This window comes from Schistocerca piceifrons, chromosome 2 (assembly GCF_021461385.2).
Source record: "Schistocerca piceifrons isolate TAMUIC-IGC-003096 chromosome 2, iqSchPice1.1, whole genome shotgun sequence".
NCBI classification, from domain to species: Eukaryota; Metazoa; Arthropoda; class Insecta; order Orthoptera; family Acrididae; genus Schistocerca; species Schistocerca piceifrons.
In genome coordinates, this window is record NC_060139.1 from 75607050 (window position 1) to 75625173 (window position 18124).

Below are 18124 nucleotides of genomic sequence, written 5' to 3' on the forward strand. Positions count from 1 at the left end.
ACAAAAACAATGCGCGACCGCTGTTGCAGGTTCTGTACGGGCCTTTCTGGATACAGAAAATGTTCGACTGCTGCTCTGGCCAGCACATTCTCCAGTTCTCTCACCAACTGAAAACGTCTGGTCAATGGTGGCCGAGCAACTGGCTCGTCACAATACGCCAGTCACTACTCTTGATGAACTGTGATATGGTGTTGAAGCTGCATGGGCAGCTGTACCTGTACACGCCATCCAAGCTGTGTCTGACTCAATGCCCAGGCGTATCAAAGCCGTTTATACTGCCAGAGGTGGTTGTTCCGGGTACTGATTTCTCAGGATCTATGCACCCAAATTGCGTGAAAATGTAATCACATGTCAGTTCTAGTATAATATATTTGTCCAATGAATACCCGTTTATCATATGTATTTCTTCTTGGTGTAGCAATTTTAATGGCCAGTAGTGTATATCATGCCACTGAGGCTCAGTGGTAGTCGCAAGAAAGATATTGCAGAATTTGGAGAAGAAAATAAAGCTTTTTCCTCCTTAACACCACTTTGTCCTGCACAACTGTATTCATAATTCATTGCGTTATGTAATACACTATGTGATCAAAATTATCCGGACACCTGGCTGAAAATGACTTACAAGGTTCGTGGCGCCCTCCATCGGTAATGCTGGAATTCAGTATGGTGTCGGCCCACCCATACCTTTGATGACAGCTTCAACTCACGCAGGCATACGTTGAAGCAGATGCTGGAAGGTTTCTTGGGGAATGGCAGCCTATTCTTCACGGAGTGCTGCCCTGAGGAGAGGTATCGATGTCGGTCGGTGAGGCCTGGCATGAAGTCAGCATTCCAAAACATCCCAAAGGTGTTCTATTGTATTCAGGCCAGGAATCTGTGCAGGCCAGTCCATTACAGGGATGTTATTGTCGTGTAACCACTCCGCCACAGGCCTCCATTATGAACAGGTGTTCGATCATGTTGAAAGATGCACCCGCCATCCCCGAATTGCTCCTCAACAGTGGGAAGCAAGAAGATGCTTAAAACATTAATGTAGGCCTGTGCTGTGATAGTGCCAAGCAAAACAAATGGTTCAAATGGCTCTGAGCACTATGCGACTTAACTTCTGAGGTCATCAGTCGCCTAGAACTTAGAACTAATTAAACCTAACTAACCCAAGGACATCACACACACCCATGCCCGAGGCAGGATTCGAACCTGCGACCGTAGCGGTCACGCGGTTCCAGACTGAAGCGCCTTTAACCGCACGGCCACACCGGCCGGCCAAGCAAAACAACAAGGGGTGCTAGCCCTCTCCATGGAAAACACGACCGCACTATAACACCACCATCTCCGAATTTTACTGTTGACACTACACACGCTGGCAGATGACGTTCACCGGGCATTCTCCATACCCGTAACTCGCCATCGGATCGACACATTGTGTACCGTGATTCGTCACTCCACCCAACGCTTTTCCACTGTTCAATCGTCCAATGGTTACGCTTCTTACACGAAACGAGGCGTCGTTTGGCATTTACCGGCGTAATGTGTGGCTTGTGAGCAGCCGATCGACCATGATATCCAAGTTTTCTCACCTCCTGCCTAAATGTCATAGTAGTTGCAGTGGATCATGATGCAGTTTGGAATTCCTGTGTGATGGTCCGGATAGAAGTCCGCCTATTACACATTACGATCTTCTTCAACTGTCGGCCGTCTCTGTCAGTCAACAGACGAGGTCGGCCTGTACGCTTTTGTGCTGTACGCGTCCCTTCACGTTTCCATTTCACCATCACATCGGAAACAGTCGACCTAGAGATGTTTAGGAGTGAGGAAATCTAGCGTACAGACGTATGACACAAGTGACACGCGATCTCCTGACCACGTTCGAAGTCCGTGAGTTCTGCAGAGCGTCCCATTCTGCTCTCTCACGAGGTGGCTTCTATGAAGTAACTGGTCGTAGATGCACCTAATATGAAAAAGGTATGTTTTTGGGAGTGTCCGGATACTTTTGGTCACATAGTGTACGTGACGTGATCACAAATGTTTAGTACCTCTGCCACTGAGGTAAGCGGCTAAGTTTACTTTGCTCATGGCCGAATCCACCAACCGTCACATCTTGATATATTGCTATCTCTGTAAGCATTTTTATTTGTTACTAAGCAGTAAAACTACACTCTTAAGAAGTTCCTAACATTAGCTGACTTTTTTTATTCGACTTTTAGTGTCTAGATTCATTTTAGTATAAAATACGGCTGAGAACCGCGGACCACACGAACACTTATTTCGGGTTGACGACCACTGACCTAGAGGAAGATTATTAACGTACATAATGTCGAAGACCTTCCTCGAATATGAATGTGCTAAAGAGTTCCTGTGATATTGTTTGTTGAGAGTGCTGCTATGGAAATTTCAGAAGATTTATAATTATTGACTAATGAAAACAGCCAAATAATTAGCACAATTTTTATGGAATGACATTAATAATGTTAGTTACTGCAATAACAAATTGCGCAATGTTCGCAGAGATCTGATCATATGTAATGCACACTGTCTTTACACTTATGTGTGATATCTAACAAGAGTTATTTTATCTTATGTCTGCAACAAAATATCGGTGCAAGTTTTCCGCGGTGGTTGTTTTCTTGAATAATACAATAACATAGTTATCAAGTTAACAAACTGACAGTGTAGCCAAATTTGGATCATTTTCCTATACCTTTTCTAATGTGTTTCCGGTGGCTCAGAGGAAATTAAGTGACCTTAATCTCATAATAGTTAACATTAGCATTTTTGTATGAACATAATTTATAATGTACGTTTCGAAACTCTTTTCAGGTTACCTGGATGACCGTACCCTGATGGTGTTAATCAACGCCATTTATTTCAAGGGTGACTGGGCCAAGCAGTTTAACAAAGTTCGCACGAGACGGATGCCTTTCCACTTACTTTCAAGTGCAACAAAACAAGTGGACATGATGTACACTGAGGGCGATTTCAACTACGTGTATCTGAAAGAGTTGGACTCGCAAGTTCTTCTGCTTCCTTACAAGGTACTACAACAAATGCCTTTACTATCAAAGCACTTGTCTCAACGAGAAAAAGAAAACTGGAACTTGTCTTTTTGAAGGACATTTTCTTTACGCCAGTGACTGTGATAAGTTTTTATTACACACTATTGCAATTTCGGCCTTAGGCCATTATCAAGTGCTGATATTACGACTTTAAGCCATGTCTTCGTTCGTTGAAAGATCAGCAACATCCCGTATGCCTGGCTAGGCAAACAATGAATACACTTGTTGTAGCTGGGATTCATAGTCATGAAAAACTTTTTGAAGGACATCATCTTTACGCCAGTGACTGTTATTAGTTTTTATTACACACTGTTGCGATTTCGACCTTAGGCCATTATCAAGTGCTGACTGTGTATCCCAGCTACAACAAGTACATTGATTGTTTGCCTGGGCAGGTATACGGGATGTTGCTGATCTTTCAAGGAACGAAGACGTGACTTAAAGCCGTAATATCGGCAGTTGATAATGGCCTAAGGCCGAAATTGCAGTAGTGCGTAATAAAAATTTGTAACAGTCACTGGCGTAAAGATGATGTCCTTCAAAAAGTCTTTGATGACTGTGAATCCCAGCTACAACAAGTGAAACTTGTCTGACGTCTCTGAAATCAGTCTATCAATAGTATTATTATTGTCACCATTACCAGTACCACTCTCTTTAGTTGTTAACTTCTACTAACGCCTGCTGACGTACTGCAGCAATAGAATTATGACATCAGTACTTCGCCAACATTCGGCTGTCTGCTGCCAAAGCCTATTAGTATGACATGTACTTGACCAAGAGGGAGCCAAGTATAATCCTTGTGGTGGAATGAATTTTCACTACCGGTATATCGCCAATAATGGGAGGAAAGGTGAAGAAGAGTACCCGATCAGTATACGACGCGCAAATATCCTGAGTTAAACCACAAATCATTCTGCAGTGTCTCATGGAGGATATGGAACACACTTGATGCTGATCCAATCGCCGGATAGGGATGGTAATACTGGAAGTTCACCCACTTCGATCCGATTGGAAAGTATGGCGGTAAGAAGTTTAACGTTCTGTCCTTGCTGTCACATACCCTCATACGTAATGCGTACGCTATTTTTTCTTGTAGCGTATTATGACTTTTGTGGAGACCAAAAATCTCCTGCGTAAGAATCAACAGTGATGCCGCAAACAACGACAGTGTGAAACCCTACTCCCTCTGTTAGTCGGCGATCAGGTTGACGCTGGGTTCCTTGACTGTCGCATGGCGTTGGACGGTCCCACACATCACCTAATGAGGGAAATACGAACTTGTACAATATCCGACGAGCTTTCTGATTGAATTAAAGAGTTACTAGCGAATAGAATACAACATGCAGTTGTTAACGGAGATAAATCTTGAGAAGTAAAAGTTACTTCCGGTATTGCCCAAGGGAGTGTTATGTACTACCGCTACTGTTCACAAAGCCTCCGGCTTAATGTTGAAAGCTTCACGAGACTGTTTGCAGATAATGCTGTTGCATAGTTAAAAGGTATGTGCAATTTTTCATCTTCAATACTGTGAAGCGAATCTTTCCTACTGTGAACTCTTTGCTTTCTATGTTTCGAGAGGTGATAGTATGGATCAAAACAACAAAAAAAGTCAATTTAACATCTGCTATAAAGTGCATACCGTAAGAGTTATGAGCACTTGTTCACCTCTGCTACTATGGAACATATCTCTTTTACCAAATAAGTGCATTTTAGAGCACGTATTTACCAAATCTTTTTGTTGTTTTGTCCACATTATCTCCTATCAAAGTATGGAAAGAAAAGAGCTATGAGCACTTGTTAACCTCCGCTACTATGGAGCACATCTCTTTTACTAAACAAGTGCATTTTAGAGCACGTATTTACCAACTTTTTTTCTTATTTTGTCCACTTTACCTCCTACCAAACTATAGAAAGAAAAGAGCTTGCAGTAACAGATTTGTTTCAGAGTATTGAAGACGAAAACGTGCTCATAGCTCGTAAGGTATGCGTTTCAGAGCCCATGTTTACTAGACTTTTTTGCTTCGAATAATCATTCCAGTCATATCCAATAATACTGGCCATTCTTGCAGGGACGCCCTGTATAGAGGAGTCGCGAGCTAGAAAACTGTAGCGAAATGCAGGAATGTCTGCAAAGGATTGGCGCAAGGATCGGCAGTTGATCGCTAACATAAAAAAATATAATGTAAATAGGCCGAAGAACCATTATTGTATGATTAGACGAATGTCAGACAATCACTGAGAACAGTCACATCTATTATATATCTGGGAGTTGAAGTGGAACGACCACATGAAGCTAAAGACAAGATAAGCCAGACGCCAGACTAAGATTCAGTGGAAGAAACCAAATGAAGTACAGTCCACCGACGAAGGAGGTATCTTACGGAACTACCATTCGACCGTTATCTGACTCTTACCAGGTGCTCTAACGTTCAAAGAAGAGAAGCGTCTTTCGTCACGGGTTCGTTTAGTAAGCGCGAACATGTCACAGAGGTGCTCAACCACCCCCCCCCCCCCCTTTCCCTCCGTGGCAGACGCTACAACAGAAGTTTTGTGTATCACGATGTGTTGTAGTGCTGAAATTCCGAGAGCGAACACATTCTACGACGGAAAAAACTGACGCTGGCCGTTGTGGCCGAGTGGTTCTAAGCGCTTCAGTCTGGAACCGCGCGACCGCTACGGTCGCAGGTTCGAATCCTGTCTATCTGATGTCCTTAGGTTAGTTAGGTTTAAGTAGTTCTAAGTTCTAGGGGGCTGATAACCTCAGCAGTTAAGTCCCATAGTGCTCAGAGCCATTTGAACCATTTTTGAAATAGAATGTTCAAACGTACCTACGTTCTGTATTTTAATTAAAGAAACCTACCTGTTACCAACTGTTCGTCTAAAATTGTGAGCGATATATTTGTGACTATTACAGCGTCATCTATCACAAAGCGAAAAAAGTGGTCCAACTAAAACATTCATATTTCTTTACGTACTACGCGAATATGTAATAAAAATGGGAGTTCCTATTTAAAAAAAAACGCAGTTGATATCCGTTTGACCTATGGCAGCTCCATCTAGCGAGCCAACCATAGCGCCATCTGGTTTCCCCCTTCAAGCTAGACGAGTTTCGTTCTTTGTAGTTTTTTCGTCTGATGCTTATTTCGTGAGATATTTGGTCCTGTCAGGATCAATGGACCACCTTGTATACCACATAAATTAATAAGTGATGGTACTGATCCCCTATGGTACACAAAACGGGTCAGATCGCTGTTGCAGAAGCAACAAAAAAAGCATGCCAAGTTTAAAAGAACGCAAAATCCCCAAGATTGGCAAAATTTTACAGAAGTTCGAAATATGACGCGTACTTCAATGCGAGATGCTTTTAATAATTTCCACAACGAAATTCTGTCTCGAAATCTGGCAGAAAACCCAAAGAAATTCTAGTCATACATAAAGAACACCAGTGGCAAGACGCAGTCAATACCTTCACTGCGCGATAACAACGCTGAAGTCACTGATGACAGTGCCATTAAAGCAGAGTTATTAAACACGGTTTTCCGAAACTCCTTCACCAAAGAAGACAAAGTAAATATTCCTGAATTCCAATCAAGAACACTGCCAAGATGAGAAACATAGAAGTAGATATCCTCGGTGTAGCAAAGCAGCTTAAATCACTTAATAAAGGCAAGGCCTCCGGTCCAAGTTGTATACCAATCAGGTTCCTCTCAGAGTATGCTGATAAAATAGCTCCATATGTAGCAATTATATACAACCACTCGCTCACAGAAAGATCCGTACCTAAAGACTGGAAAATTGCTCAAGTGACACCAGTACCCAAAAAGGGAAGTAGGAGTAATCAGCTGAATTACAGGCCTACATAGCTAACGTCGATTTGCATGAGCGTTTTGGAACATATGCTGTATTCGAACATTGTGAAGTACCTCGAAGAAAATGATTTATTGACATAGAGTCAGCACGGATTCAGAAAATATCGTTCTCGTCAAACACAACTAGCTCTTTATACTCATGAAGTAATAAGTGCTATCGACAGGGGATGTCAAATTGATTCCATATTTTTAGATTTCCAGAAGGCTTCCGACACCGTTCCTGACAAGTGTCGTCCAACCAAACTGTGTGCCTATGGAATATCACCTCAGTTGTGCGACTGGATTCGTGATTTCCTGTCATAAAGGTCACAGTTCCTAGTAATAGACGGAAAGTCATCGAGTAAAACAGAAGTAATATCCGGCGTTCCCCAAGGAACTGTTATAGGCCCTCTGTTGTTCCTGATCTATATTAACGATATAGGAGACAATCTGAGTAGCCGTCTTAGATTGTTTGCAGATGATGCTGTCATTTACCGTGTTGTAAAGTCATCAGACCCTGACCCTGAAAAAAGAAAAGTGTGAAGTTATTCACATGAGTACTAAAAGAAATCAGCTAAATTTCGATTACGCGATAACTCACACAAATCTAAAGGCTGTAAATTCAACTAAATACTTAGGGATTACAATTACAAATAACCTAAATTGGAACGATCACATAGGTAATATTGTGGGTAGAGCAAACCATAGGCTGCGATTCATTGGCAGAACACTTAGAAGGTCCAACAGGTCTACTAAAGAGACTGCTTACACCACGCTTGTCCGCCCTGTTCTGGAGTATTGCTGTGCGGTGTGGGGTCCGCATCAGGTGGGACTGACGGATGACATCGAAAAAGTACAAAGAAGGGCAGCTCGTTTTGTATTATCGCGAAGTAGGAGAGATAGTGTCACAGATATAATACGTGAAATGGAGTGGCAATCATTAAAACAAGGGCGTTTTTCGTTGCGACGGGATCTTCTCATGAAATTTCAATCACCAGTTTTCTCCTCCGATTGCGAAAACATTCTGTTGGCACCCACCCACACAGGGAGAAATGATCATCACGATAAAATAAGAGAAATCAGGGCTCGCACGGAAAAATTTAAGTGCTCGTTTTTCCCGCGCGCCATTCGAGAGTGGAGCGGTAGAGATACAGCTTGAAGATGGTTCATTGAACCCTCTGCTAGGCACTTTATTGTGAATAGAGAGTAATCACGTAGATGTAGATGTAGATGAATGACGAGTCTCACTTCGAGGTGAGTCCCGATGACCAGCGAAGAGGTGTCTAGAGACACCCTGGGCAGTTTTAGGATAAAAATCTGTGACCCGCCATACGGTCGACAACCAGGGGCGCTATGTCATTTCATAGCAGGACCCCTTTGGTTGCCATCCGTGGCGCCCTTACAGAACAGCGGTACATCGACTATACTCTACCATGCCCTTCATGGCAAGTCATCCTGGGCTTACGTTTCAGGAAGACAATGCACGTCAGCATACGGCAAGAGAATCTGTGTTTGTCTTCGTACTTGCCAAACCCTACGTTGGCCAGGTAGGTTGCCAGATGTGTCGCCAGCTGAGAACGTTCAGAGCATTATGGGCAGGGCCGTCCAACCAGCTCGGAATTTTGACGATCTAACGCGTCAGATGGACAGAATTTGGCATGGTATTCCTCAGGACGACATCCAACAAACATATCAATCAGTGCCAGGCGGAATAACTGCTTGCATAAGGGCCAGAGGCGGACTAACGTGTTATTGACTTGCTCGATTTGTGAAGCTCTTTCTCCTGAATAAATCATCCAATCTTTCTGAAACTGTAATCATCTACCGATTTCCGTCCCCTTCGGATAATTGCTTCATGCTGCGCGTGTTTTTTTTGCCTTAGAATGTAATATAGGGTGTTTATAAATGAATATCGGGGTTTTAACGCTTTATAATACACTCCTGGAAATGGAAAAAAGAACACATTGACACCGGTATGTCAGACCCACCATACTTGCTCCGGACACTGCGAGAGGGCTGTACAAGCAATGATCACACGCACGGCGCAGCGGACACACCAGGAACCGCGGTGTTGGCCGTCGAATGGCGCTAGCTGCGCAGCATTTGTGCACCGCCGCCGTCAGTGTCAGCCAGTTTGCCGTGGCATACGGAGCTCCATCGCAGTCTTTAACACTGGTAGCATGCCGCGACAGCGTGGACGTGAACCGTATGTGCAGTTGACGGACTTTGAGCGAGGGCGTATAGTGGGCATGCGGGAGGCCGGGTGGACGTACCGCCGAATTGCTCAACACGTGGGGCGTGAGGTCTCCACAGTACATCGATGTTGTCACCAGTGGTCGGCGGAAGGTGCACGTGCCCGTCGACCGGGGACCGGACCGCAGCGACGCACGGATGCACGCCAAGACCGTAGGATCCTACGCAGTGTCGTAGGGGACCGCACCGCCACTCCCCAGCAAATTAGGGACTGGGGTATCGGCGAGGACCATTCGCAACCGTCTCCATGAAGCTGGGCTACGGTCCCGCACACCGTTAGGCCGTCTTCCGCTCACGCCCCAACATCGTGCAGCCCGCCTCCAGTGGTGTCGCGACAGGCGTGAATGGAGGGACGAATGGAGACGTGTCGTCTTCAGCGATGAGAGTCGCTTCTGCCTTGGTGCCAATGATGGTCGTATGCGTGTTTGGCGCCGTGCAGGTGAGCGCCACAATCAGGACTGCATACGACCGAGGCACACAGGGCCAACACCCGGCATCATGGTGTGGGGAGCGATCTCCTACACTGGCCGTACACCACTGGTGATCGTCGAGGGGACACTGAATAGTGCACGGTACATCCAAACCGTCATCGAACCCATCGTTCTACCATTCCTAGACCGGCAAGGGAACTTGCTGTTCCAACAGGACAATGCACGTCCGCATGTATCCCGTGCCACCCAACGTGCTCTAGAAGGTGTAAGTCAACTACCCTGGCCAGCAAGATCTCCGGATCTGTCCCCCATTGAGCATGTTTGGGACTGGATGAAGCGTCGTCTCACGCGGTCTGCACGTCCAGCACGAACGCTGGTCCAACTGAGGCGCCAGGTGGAAATGGCATGGCAAGCCGTTCCACAGGACTACATCCAGCATCTCTACGATCGTCTCCATGGGAGAATAGCAGCCTGCATTGCTGCGAAAGGTGGATATACACTGTACTAGTGCCGACATTGTGCATGCTCTGTTGCCTGTGTCTATGTGCCTGTGGTTCTGTCAGTGTGATCATGTGATGTATCTGACCCCAGGAATGTGTCAATAAAGTTTCCCCTTCCTGGGACAATGAATTCACGGTGTTCTTATTTCAATTTCCAGGAGTGTATTTATTATACGAAACTTACAGTTATAAATGATATGTAAAATGAAAGGGCAACTCAAACAGTTTTACCAAGAAGCTTGTAAATGTTCAATGTAAGCACCATTTGTCACACGGCACACATCAAGTCTATAGCCGAGTTCTTCCCAAACGTTGATAAGTGTGTCTTCAGTGATTGTAGCAACAGCTGCATCAATCCGGTTTCTTAATTCAGGGAGGTCTGCTGGTAGCGGAGGCACGTACACACGATTCTTGATGAAGCCCCGTAGGAAAACATTGCATGGCGCTGGGTCGAGTGAACGTGGAGGCCCTGTCATCGGGCTCCTTGCTATAGACTTGATGTGTGCCGCGTGACAAATGGTGCTGGCAATGAACATTTATAAGGTTCTTGGTAAAACTGTTTGAGTTGCTCTTTCATTTGACATACACTACTGGCCATTAAAATTGCTACACCACGAAGACGACGTGCTACAGACGTGAAATTTAACCGACAGGAAGAAGATACTGTGAAATGCAAATGATTAGCTTTTCAGAGCATTCACACAAGGTTGGCACCGGTGGCGACACCTACAACGTGCTGACATGAGGAAAGTTTCCAACCGATTTCTCATATACAAACAGCAGTTGACCGGCGTTGCCTGGTGAGACGTTGTTGTGATGCCTCGTGTAAGGAGGAGAAATGCGTACCATCCCGGTTCCCACTTTGATAAAGGTCGCATTGTAGCTTACCGCGATTGCGGTTTGTCGTATCGCGACATTGCTGCTCGAGTTGCTCGAGATCCAATGACTGTTAGCAGAATATGGAATCGGTGGGTTCAGAAGAGTAATACGGAACGCCGTGCTGGATCCCAACGGCCTTGTATCACTAGCAGTCGAGACGACAGGCATCTTATCCGCATGGCTGTAACGCATCGTGCAGCCACGTCTCGACCCCTGAGTCCACAGATGGGGACGTTGGCAAGACAAAAACCATCTGCACGAACAGTTCGACGACGTTTGCAGCAGCATGGACTATCATCTCGGAGACCATGGCTGCGGTTACCCCTGACGCTGCATCACAGACAGGAGCGCCTGCGATGCTGTACTCAACGACGGACCTGGGTGCACGAATGGCAAAGCGTCATTTTTTTTGGATGAATCCAGGTTCTGTTTACAGCATCATGATGGTCGCATCCGTGTTTGGCGACATCGCGGTGAACGCACATTCTCCAGATCTCTCACCAATTGAAAACGTCTGGTCAATGGTGGCCGAGCAACTGGCTCGTCACAATACACCAGTCACTACTCTTGATGAACTGTGGTATCGTGTTGAAGCTGCATGGGCAGCTGTACCTGTGCACGCCATCCAAGTTCTGTTTGACTCAATGCCCAGGCGCATCAAGGCCGTTATTATGGCCAGAGGTGGTTGTTCTGGGTACTGATTTCTCAGGATCTATGCACCCAAATTGCGTGAAAATGTAATCACATATCTGTTCTAGTATAATATATTTGTCCAATGAATACCAGTTTATCATCTGCATCTCTTCTTGGTGTAGCAATTTTAATGGCCAGAAGTGTATTATTTATAACTGTAAGTTTAATATAATACATATTATAAAACGTTAAAACCCCGATATTAATTTATAAACACTCTGTATATTGCTTTCTTCTTCGCATTTCGCGTGAGAAGACAATGAAGGTAAAATTAAAATTAGACAGACTGGGATTCACACTGAGGGTTACCAAAAATCTTTCTTCTCACATAGCATTCGCGATTTAAACAGGAAAGGGGTAAGTGACAGTGGCAAACGAAATACGTACTCACCGCCACTCACCGTATTCAACATAGGGTCGATGGGCCCAAAGCGACTGGTTATCAGTAACAAATCTTGTAAGTTAAATGACTTAGAGTTTAACGAAATTAGTTTCTAGATTATGAACTTATCTCAGAACGATGTTGTAGTTGTTGTTCAGCAGATAGATTATGGAGCTGCTAAAAATCTTTCCTGGAACCTACCCAAAATATTCTCCTCTCTAGTATTTGTGATCATAAATGAATAAAATTCAAAAATGAGAAATGCTTAGTCATACTCAAAATTTTAGTTTACTTTATATTTGGCAAATAATACAAAAGAACGACGAGCATACGATTTCATGTTATCTACATCTGCATCTATACACTGTGTACCAGTGTGACTCCCCCGCTTTCCAGTTCTAGTTGCGAAAGGTTCGCGGGGAAGAGCGAATGTTGGTCTGTTGGAGTGTGTCTGAGCTCTAATATCTCTAATTTTTTTTTTCACGGTCTTTTCGCGAGGTAGGCGCAGGAGGAAACAGTACATTGGTCGATTTCTCTATATAGTTCGCTCTCAGAGTTTCAGCAGTAAACCACAGCGTGATGCAGATCGCATCTCTTGCAGCGTCTGCCACAGGAGTCAGCTGAGCATGTCTGTGACGCCTTGGCGCTTGCTGAATGAACCTGTAACGATACGCGGTGCAGAAGTTTGGATCTTCTATATTTCCTTTGTCAGTCCTTTTTGTTTCCGGTTCCAGACTGACAAGCTGTATTCCGGTATCACTAGAGAAGAGGATTTATAAGCTACTTCCTTTGTTGATGGACTATATTTCTTGAGGATTCTCCCAATGAATCTCATTCTGGCATCTGCCTTAAGCGCGATTAATTTTATGTGGTTTTCACGCCTTCGAATCGCCCCGTACGTATGCTCCTAAACATTTTATGGACGTAGCTGCTTTCAGTACTTGGTCTGCGAACATATAATCATACATTAAAGGGTCTCGCCGTCTGTGTATTCGCAATACCTTACAATATTTATAGTGAAGGTAAAAGGCCAATCCCTACGCAGAGCATCGATCCTCTACAGGTCTTCCTGCATCTCGCTGCAGTTTTCTAGCGTTGCGACTTTTCTATGTACGACAACATCGTCCGCGAAAATAAACATGGAACTTTGAACGTTATCCACGATATATACTGCGAAAAGTATTGTATATTGTGAAAAGTAATGGTCTTGTAACAATTCCTTGGGGTACAACCGAATGTACTTTTACGTCAATACCGGATTGCGAATCTGCCTTGATGCAAAACATTTTATAGCGGAAGGAAAAACGTAATAAATGAAAACACAACACTTTGCAACAACACACTCTTTATCACTCTAACTTGTAAGAGAACTGACACAGAACACACAACAGGATCACACACACACACACACACACACACACACACAGAGAGAGAGAGAGAGAGAGAGAGAGAGAGAGAGAGACATAACTAAAGAAACAGATGTCATCAGAACACCCGCTACAGTTTTTATAACCTCCTCGCAATATGCAATACATTTCTCGCGACAAACTCGAGCAGCAAGATGGCGTAATGTTTTGGATTACGAACAAGGTGCGAAAGATGTTTTTTTTTTTTTTCGTGTCTAAAAATAGCTGCAAGCCGTCCAACGAACGAGAGTACATGACAAACTACGTAACGTTTTAGTACACACCAAAACTATATCCATAATAATTCCAATTGTGTAACGCTGAGATAAATAAGTTCATGTTTTTGTATATGTTTACCAACAGCTACTCATACAATTGCATATGACATGATGTACGCCGAGGAAAACGGCAACAAAAAAACGCAGGAAATGTGCCGGAAACAGCGGCAACAATCGTAAAACCATGCTGTGACGTATAGTGAATGAGATATAATTAAATTATTCACAGAGAACATTATTTGGAATCAAACAGTTTACATGTAATAACGTTTTACAATGTTTATAAGTACGCTATTTCTGCATGTTTTAGGATCAAGGAATCCACTGTTGGCGATACCTATCGCTGAAAATAGTTTGGGAATAAATAAATAAGTAAATAAATAGCAAAAGCGTTTTCCATCAAGGCGGATCCGCAATCTCATATTGTTGTTTTTGTATGCAAACACTGACCAGTTTAAACATAAAATTATTATTTACTTTTACGTCTGAAGATTAACCTCCGTTCAGTACAACATGTTTGCTGTCTGCTGGAAACACTTCAACCCAGTCACATTACTGTTCTGATATTCTCTACGCTTGCGGCAGTTCGGAATTGTATAGATCTCCTTCTGGAAGTCAAGGAACACGGTATCAACCTGGGTGACTATATCTGCTGCTTTCTGGGCCTCGTGGACGAACAGAGCGATCTGGGTTTCTCGCGATCGTTGTTTTCGGAACTCGGTCTCCAGAAATCTGATAATACGCGAGCAGTGTTCTACGAGGGTCATTCAATAATTAGAGAGACAAGTTGGTCTGGGTAAAAAACTGTTCGTAGGGCGAGTTTGGTGCTTTTATGGCTTTAAGTTGGCATCACTGGGATGAGCCCTGATCAGCTGATGTATCAACATTGTTTTGTTTATAACCTCAAAAATACATTTCAAGATGGCGAGTCCGCTTGAAACGTCCACATTAGTTGAACAACGTTTTGTTATTCGTTTTTTACTTGCCGAAGTCCGCCCCCGGTAGCTGAGTGGTCAGCGTGACAGCCCGTCAATCTTTAGGGCCCGGGTTCGATTCCCGGCTGGGTCGAAGATTTTCTCCGCTCAGGGACTGGGTGTTGTGTTGTCTCCATCATCATTTCATCCTCATCGACGCGCAGGTCGCCGAAGTGGCGTCAACTCGAAAGACCTGCACCAGGCGAACGGTCTACCCGACGGGAGGCCCTAGCCACACGACATTTCATTTCATTTCATACTTGCCGAAGGCGAGAAGCCAGTGAATATATACTGCAGAATGTCTGAAGTGAAGGTTGTATGAATCGTACCAATTTTCCCAGGTGAGCAGAGCAGTTCAAAAACGGTCGCGACTCAGTGAGTGACGAACACCGTTCTGGCCGACCAGTTGCAGTTTCAACTCCCTCACTTGAAAGTCGAATTGATGACATTGTTCGTGCCGACCGCCGTGTGACTGTGGAAATGATAGTTCATAAGGTTCATAGCATTATCTGCAACAAGCTGACCCGGATTCGATTCCCGGCGGGGTCAGGGATTTTCTCTGCCTCGTGATGGCTGGGTGTTGTGTGATGTCCTTAGGTTAGTTAGGTTTAAGTAGTTCTAAGTTCTAGGGGACTGATGACCATAGATGTTAAGTCCCATAGTGCTCAGAGCCATTTGAACCATTTTGCAACAAGCTGAAGTACCGCAAAACATGTGCAAGATGGGTCCCAAAGGAGTTGACGCGGCTACACAAGGAAACAAGGTTGAGAGTGTGCACAGAGCTAAAGGAACGTTATGAAAGAGAAGGTGAGCACTTCTTCAACAAAATTTTAACTTGTGATGAAACTTGGGTTCAATATTATGAGCCAGAATCAGAAAGGGAAAGCATGGAGTGGAAGCACACCAACTCACCTGTCAAGAAAAAAATTCGGATCCCAAGCATCAGCAGGGAAAGTCATGTTGACGGCGTTTGGGATGCTGAAGATCCAGTTTGTTGTGATATCTCGAAGAGCAGCGTGCAATGAACAGCTAATACTACTCGGATTTGCTTTTGAACAAGGTGAAGCCAGTCATGAGAGAGAGACGTCGTGTGTCTCAGAGGAGAGGTGTGATACTCCAACAAGACAACACTCGTCCTCATATTGCTCAACTATCTCGTGAAACCATCCAAAAAATGGGCTGGGAAGTACTGCATCATCCTCCTTACAGTCCTGATTTAGCACCTAGTGATTTCCATTTCTATGGTGCACTGAAGGAGGCATTAAGTGAGAAGAAGTTCCAGGACAAGGAGGACATGAAAAGTTTGTGGGAAATTGGTTCAAATATCAAGATAAAGAATTCTTTGCAGCTGGAGTAAAAAAGCTTGTAGCCCGTTGGAACAAGTGCATAAATATTCAAGGGGATAATGTTGAAAAGTAGAAAAAGTATTGTTTGTAAAAATAAACGCTTTTTTTCTCCAGACCAATTTGTCTCTTTAATTACTGGATGACCCTCTTAGATGGGAAGATGTGGATGAGGATAGCCCCGACAGGCTCGCAACCACATCTGTGTGTGTGCTTTTTTGCCTTTTTCCGACTTTTCCTCCATACCTGTTTTCCTTTATGTTATATAATTGTAATAATGTGGTTTTCCTTTTAGTCGTGCCCGTATTTTCTTTCTATGCTATGGTCATATGTAGGGAATTATTGTGCAGGAGACTGAGCATGACTTTTACCTTTCCTTTTTTTCAGTGCTTTTGTTGACTTTTACCTTTTAGGAAGTTGATTACTGCGGGTGGGAGCGAGCTGCCACTGATGAGAAACGCGAGTTGGGAGCCCACTGTTTAGACATTACGCCACGAATGTGATGGGATGATACGACGTAATCACTAAATTTTACGAAGAAATCAACTTCGGTCGTAATGGCCTGCACATTAATTCGAAAAAGTTAACACTGACACGAGTAGAGGGAAAAATCTGTACGTCAGTTTCGCCATACTGGAAGAAGCCAATCGTTTGATGTCAATCAAATAAAAAAAAGCGACGGGATATTGTGGTTTGTCCATTCGACGGCAAGGCCGCAAGAAACGGATACAAGCTGCGATAGGACGTAAATACGGAAGGGAATCGACTCTTTGCAGGATTATTATTTTTAAAGTTTTTGCTGATGCTGAAAAGGCTACTGCTAACTTCCTCCTGTGCGCATTGCGTATAAATGATAAGGTCACCGAACAAATTTTTCATCCTCTTCAAAAAGCTCACTGGTCGTTTTGGAGAGCTGTAGATGGTGGTCATGTGACCCTTAGGTAAGTGATGGCAGCGAAGTGTATGTGCCTGTCGGTTTTGTGGAAACAGTGCAGTAACATGAGTCGACGTGGAGATGTGCCAAAGCGACAGAAAGAAGCTATCGTTTTTGGACGTAACCATAATCGCACAGTGAAAAATGTTGAACGATTTGTTGGTTTATCTAAGCGGATTGTCCAGTGTCTTTGCGAGGAACATTACAGTATTTGCACTGGTCGACATGGAGCTGAGATGAACGTCACACCTTATTGGTGACATCCGATTTGACGGGAATAGCTGCAGTCAGCGAATATAGGCCAAACTCGACCAGTTTTCGAGCGAACATTGCTAAGAGAACCTCATATAAAGGACATTTGGAGCTGGGTAGCTCGCAGAAGGCCATTTCTCACAGCGTCCAGCGTCATATAGGCAGCAGCATAGTGGACAGTAGCTGAATGGAAGTATTGTCTGAAGAATTACGATTTACTTTCTTTTCAAATGATGCAAGCCGTGGAATGCGCCGACTACTCAATGAGACTTTAACATGCAGCGTGTGAAAGATGTAGATCGGGCTGGGATTAGTTCAGGTTTCCGTTAACATGAACCGGAGGGTATATTTCAACGTTCTCACTGTCCAGCTCTTGTCGTTTCTCCTGGATCCTCCCGGTGAGTAGGCTGTGGACATTCTCGTTTTCCAAGAGGATAGCAGCCGTGTTCACAGGACCGCGAACGTACAGTCTTGCTTCGACGGATACTCACGCTCCCTATTGCAGATACCCCAATCTTAATCTTATACAAAATATCTGGGAGTATTTGTAACAGCAGGAGAAACTTGGCAATCAAAATTCCTGCAATTTGGCAGTGGTACAGGATCTAATCATCCATCAGTCACTTCAGTTGGATATTGCACACCTGAAGGAAAAAAAAAAAAAAAAAAAAAAAAGCTTTTGGAGTCTCTCTCCGAACTGAGCCCTGTATCAGGGCTAGAGGCGGTGTTACACGGTATAAGCGTGATGTCTCCTGGAATGACTAATTCTTTGTCAGACTTCAGTATTTCGTGAAAATTTCATAGCACCTTATCACCTACTATTTTATTTTGTGTTTATTAGCTTTCTGGATATGTTGGTTGCCGTCCAGCCATCCAGGCTTACATCTTCAGGGGTTTC

At 44.1% G+C, this 18124-nt stretch overlaps 1 protein-coding gene across 2 annotated transcripts in view; it reads left to right on the forward strand.

Annotated features, from left to right (window-relative positions):
• Nucleotides 1–18124, forward strand: part of LOC124776708 (leukocyte elastase inhibitor-like) — a 216977-nt gene that overhangs the window by 129801 nt on the left and 69052 nt on the right. For both annotated transcript variants that reach the window (XM_047251819.1, XM_047251820.1), the window contains exon 5: nt 2818–3032. In XM_047251819.1, coding sequence (XP_047107775.1) covers nt 2818–3032 — 215 coding nt within the window. The remainder of the gene's footprint in view (nt 1–2817; nt 3033–18124) is intronic.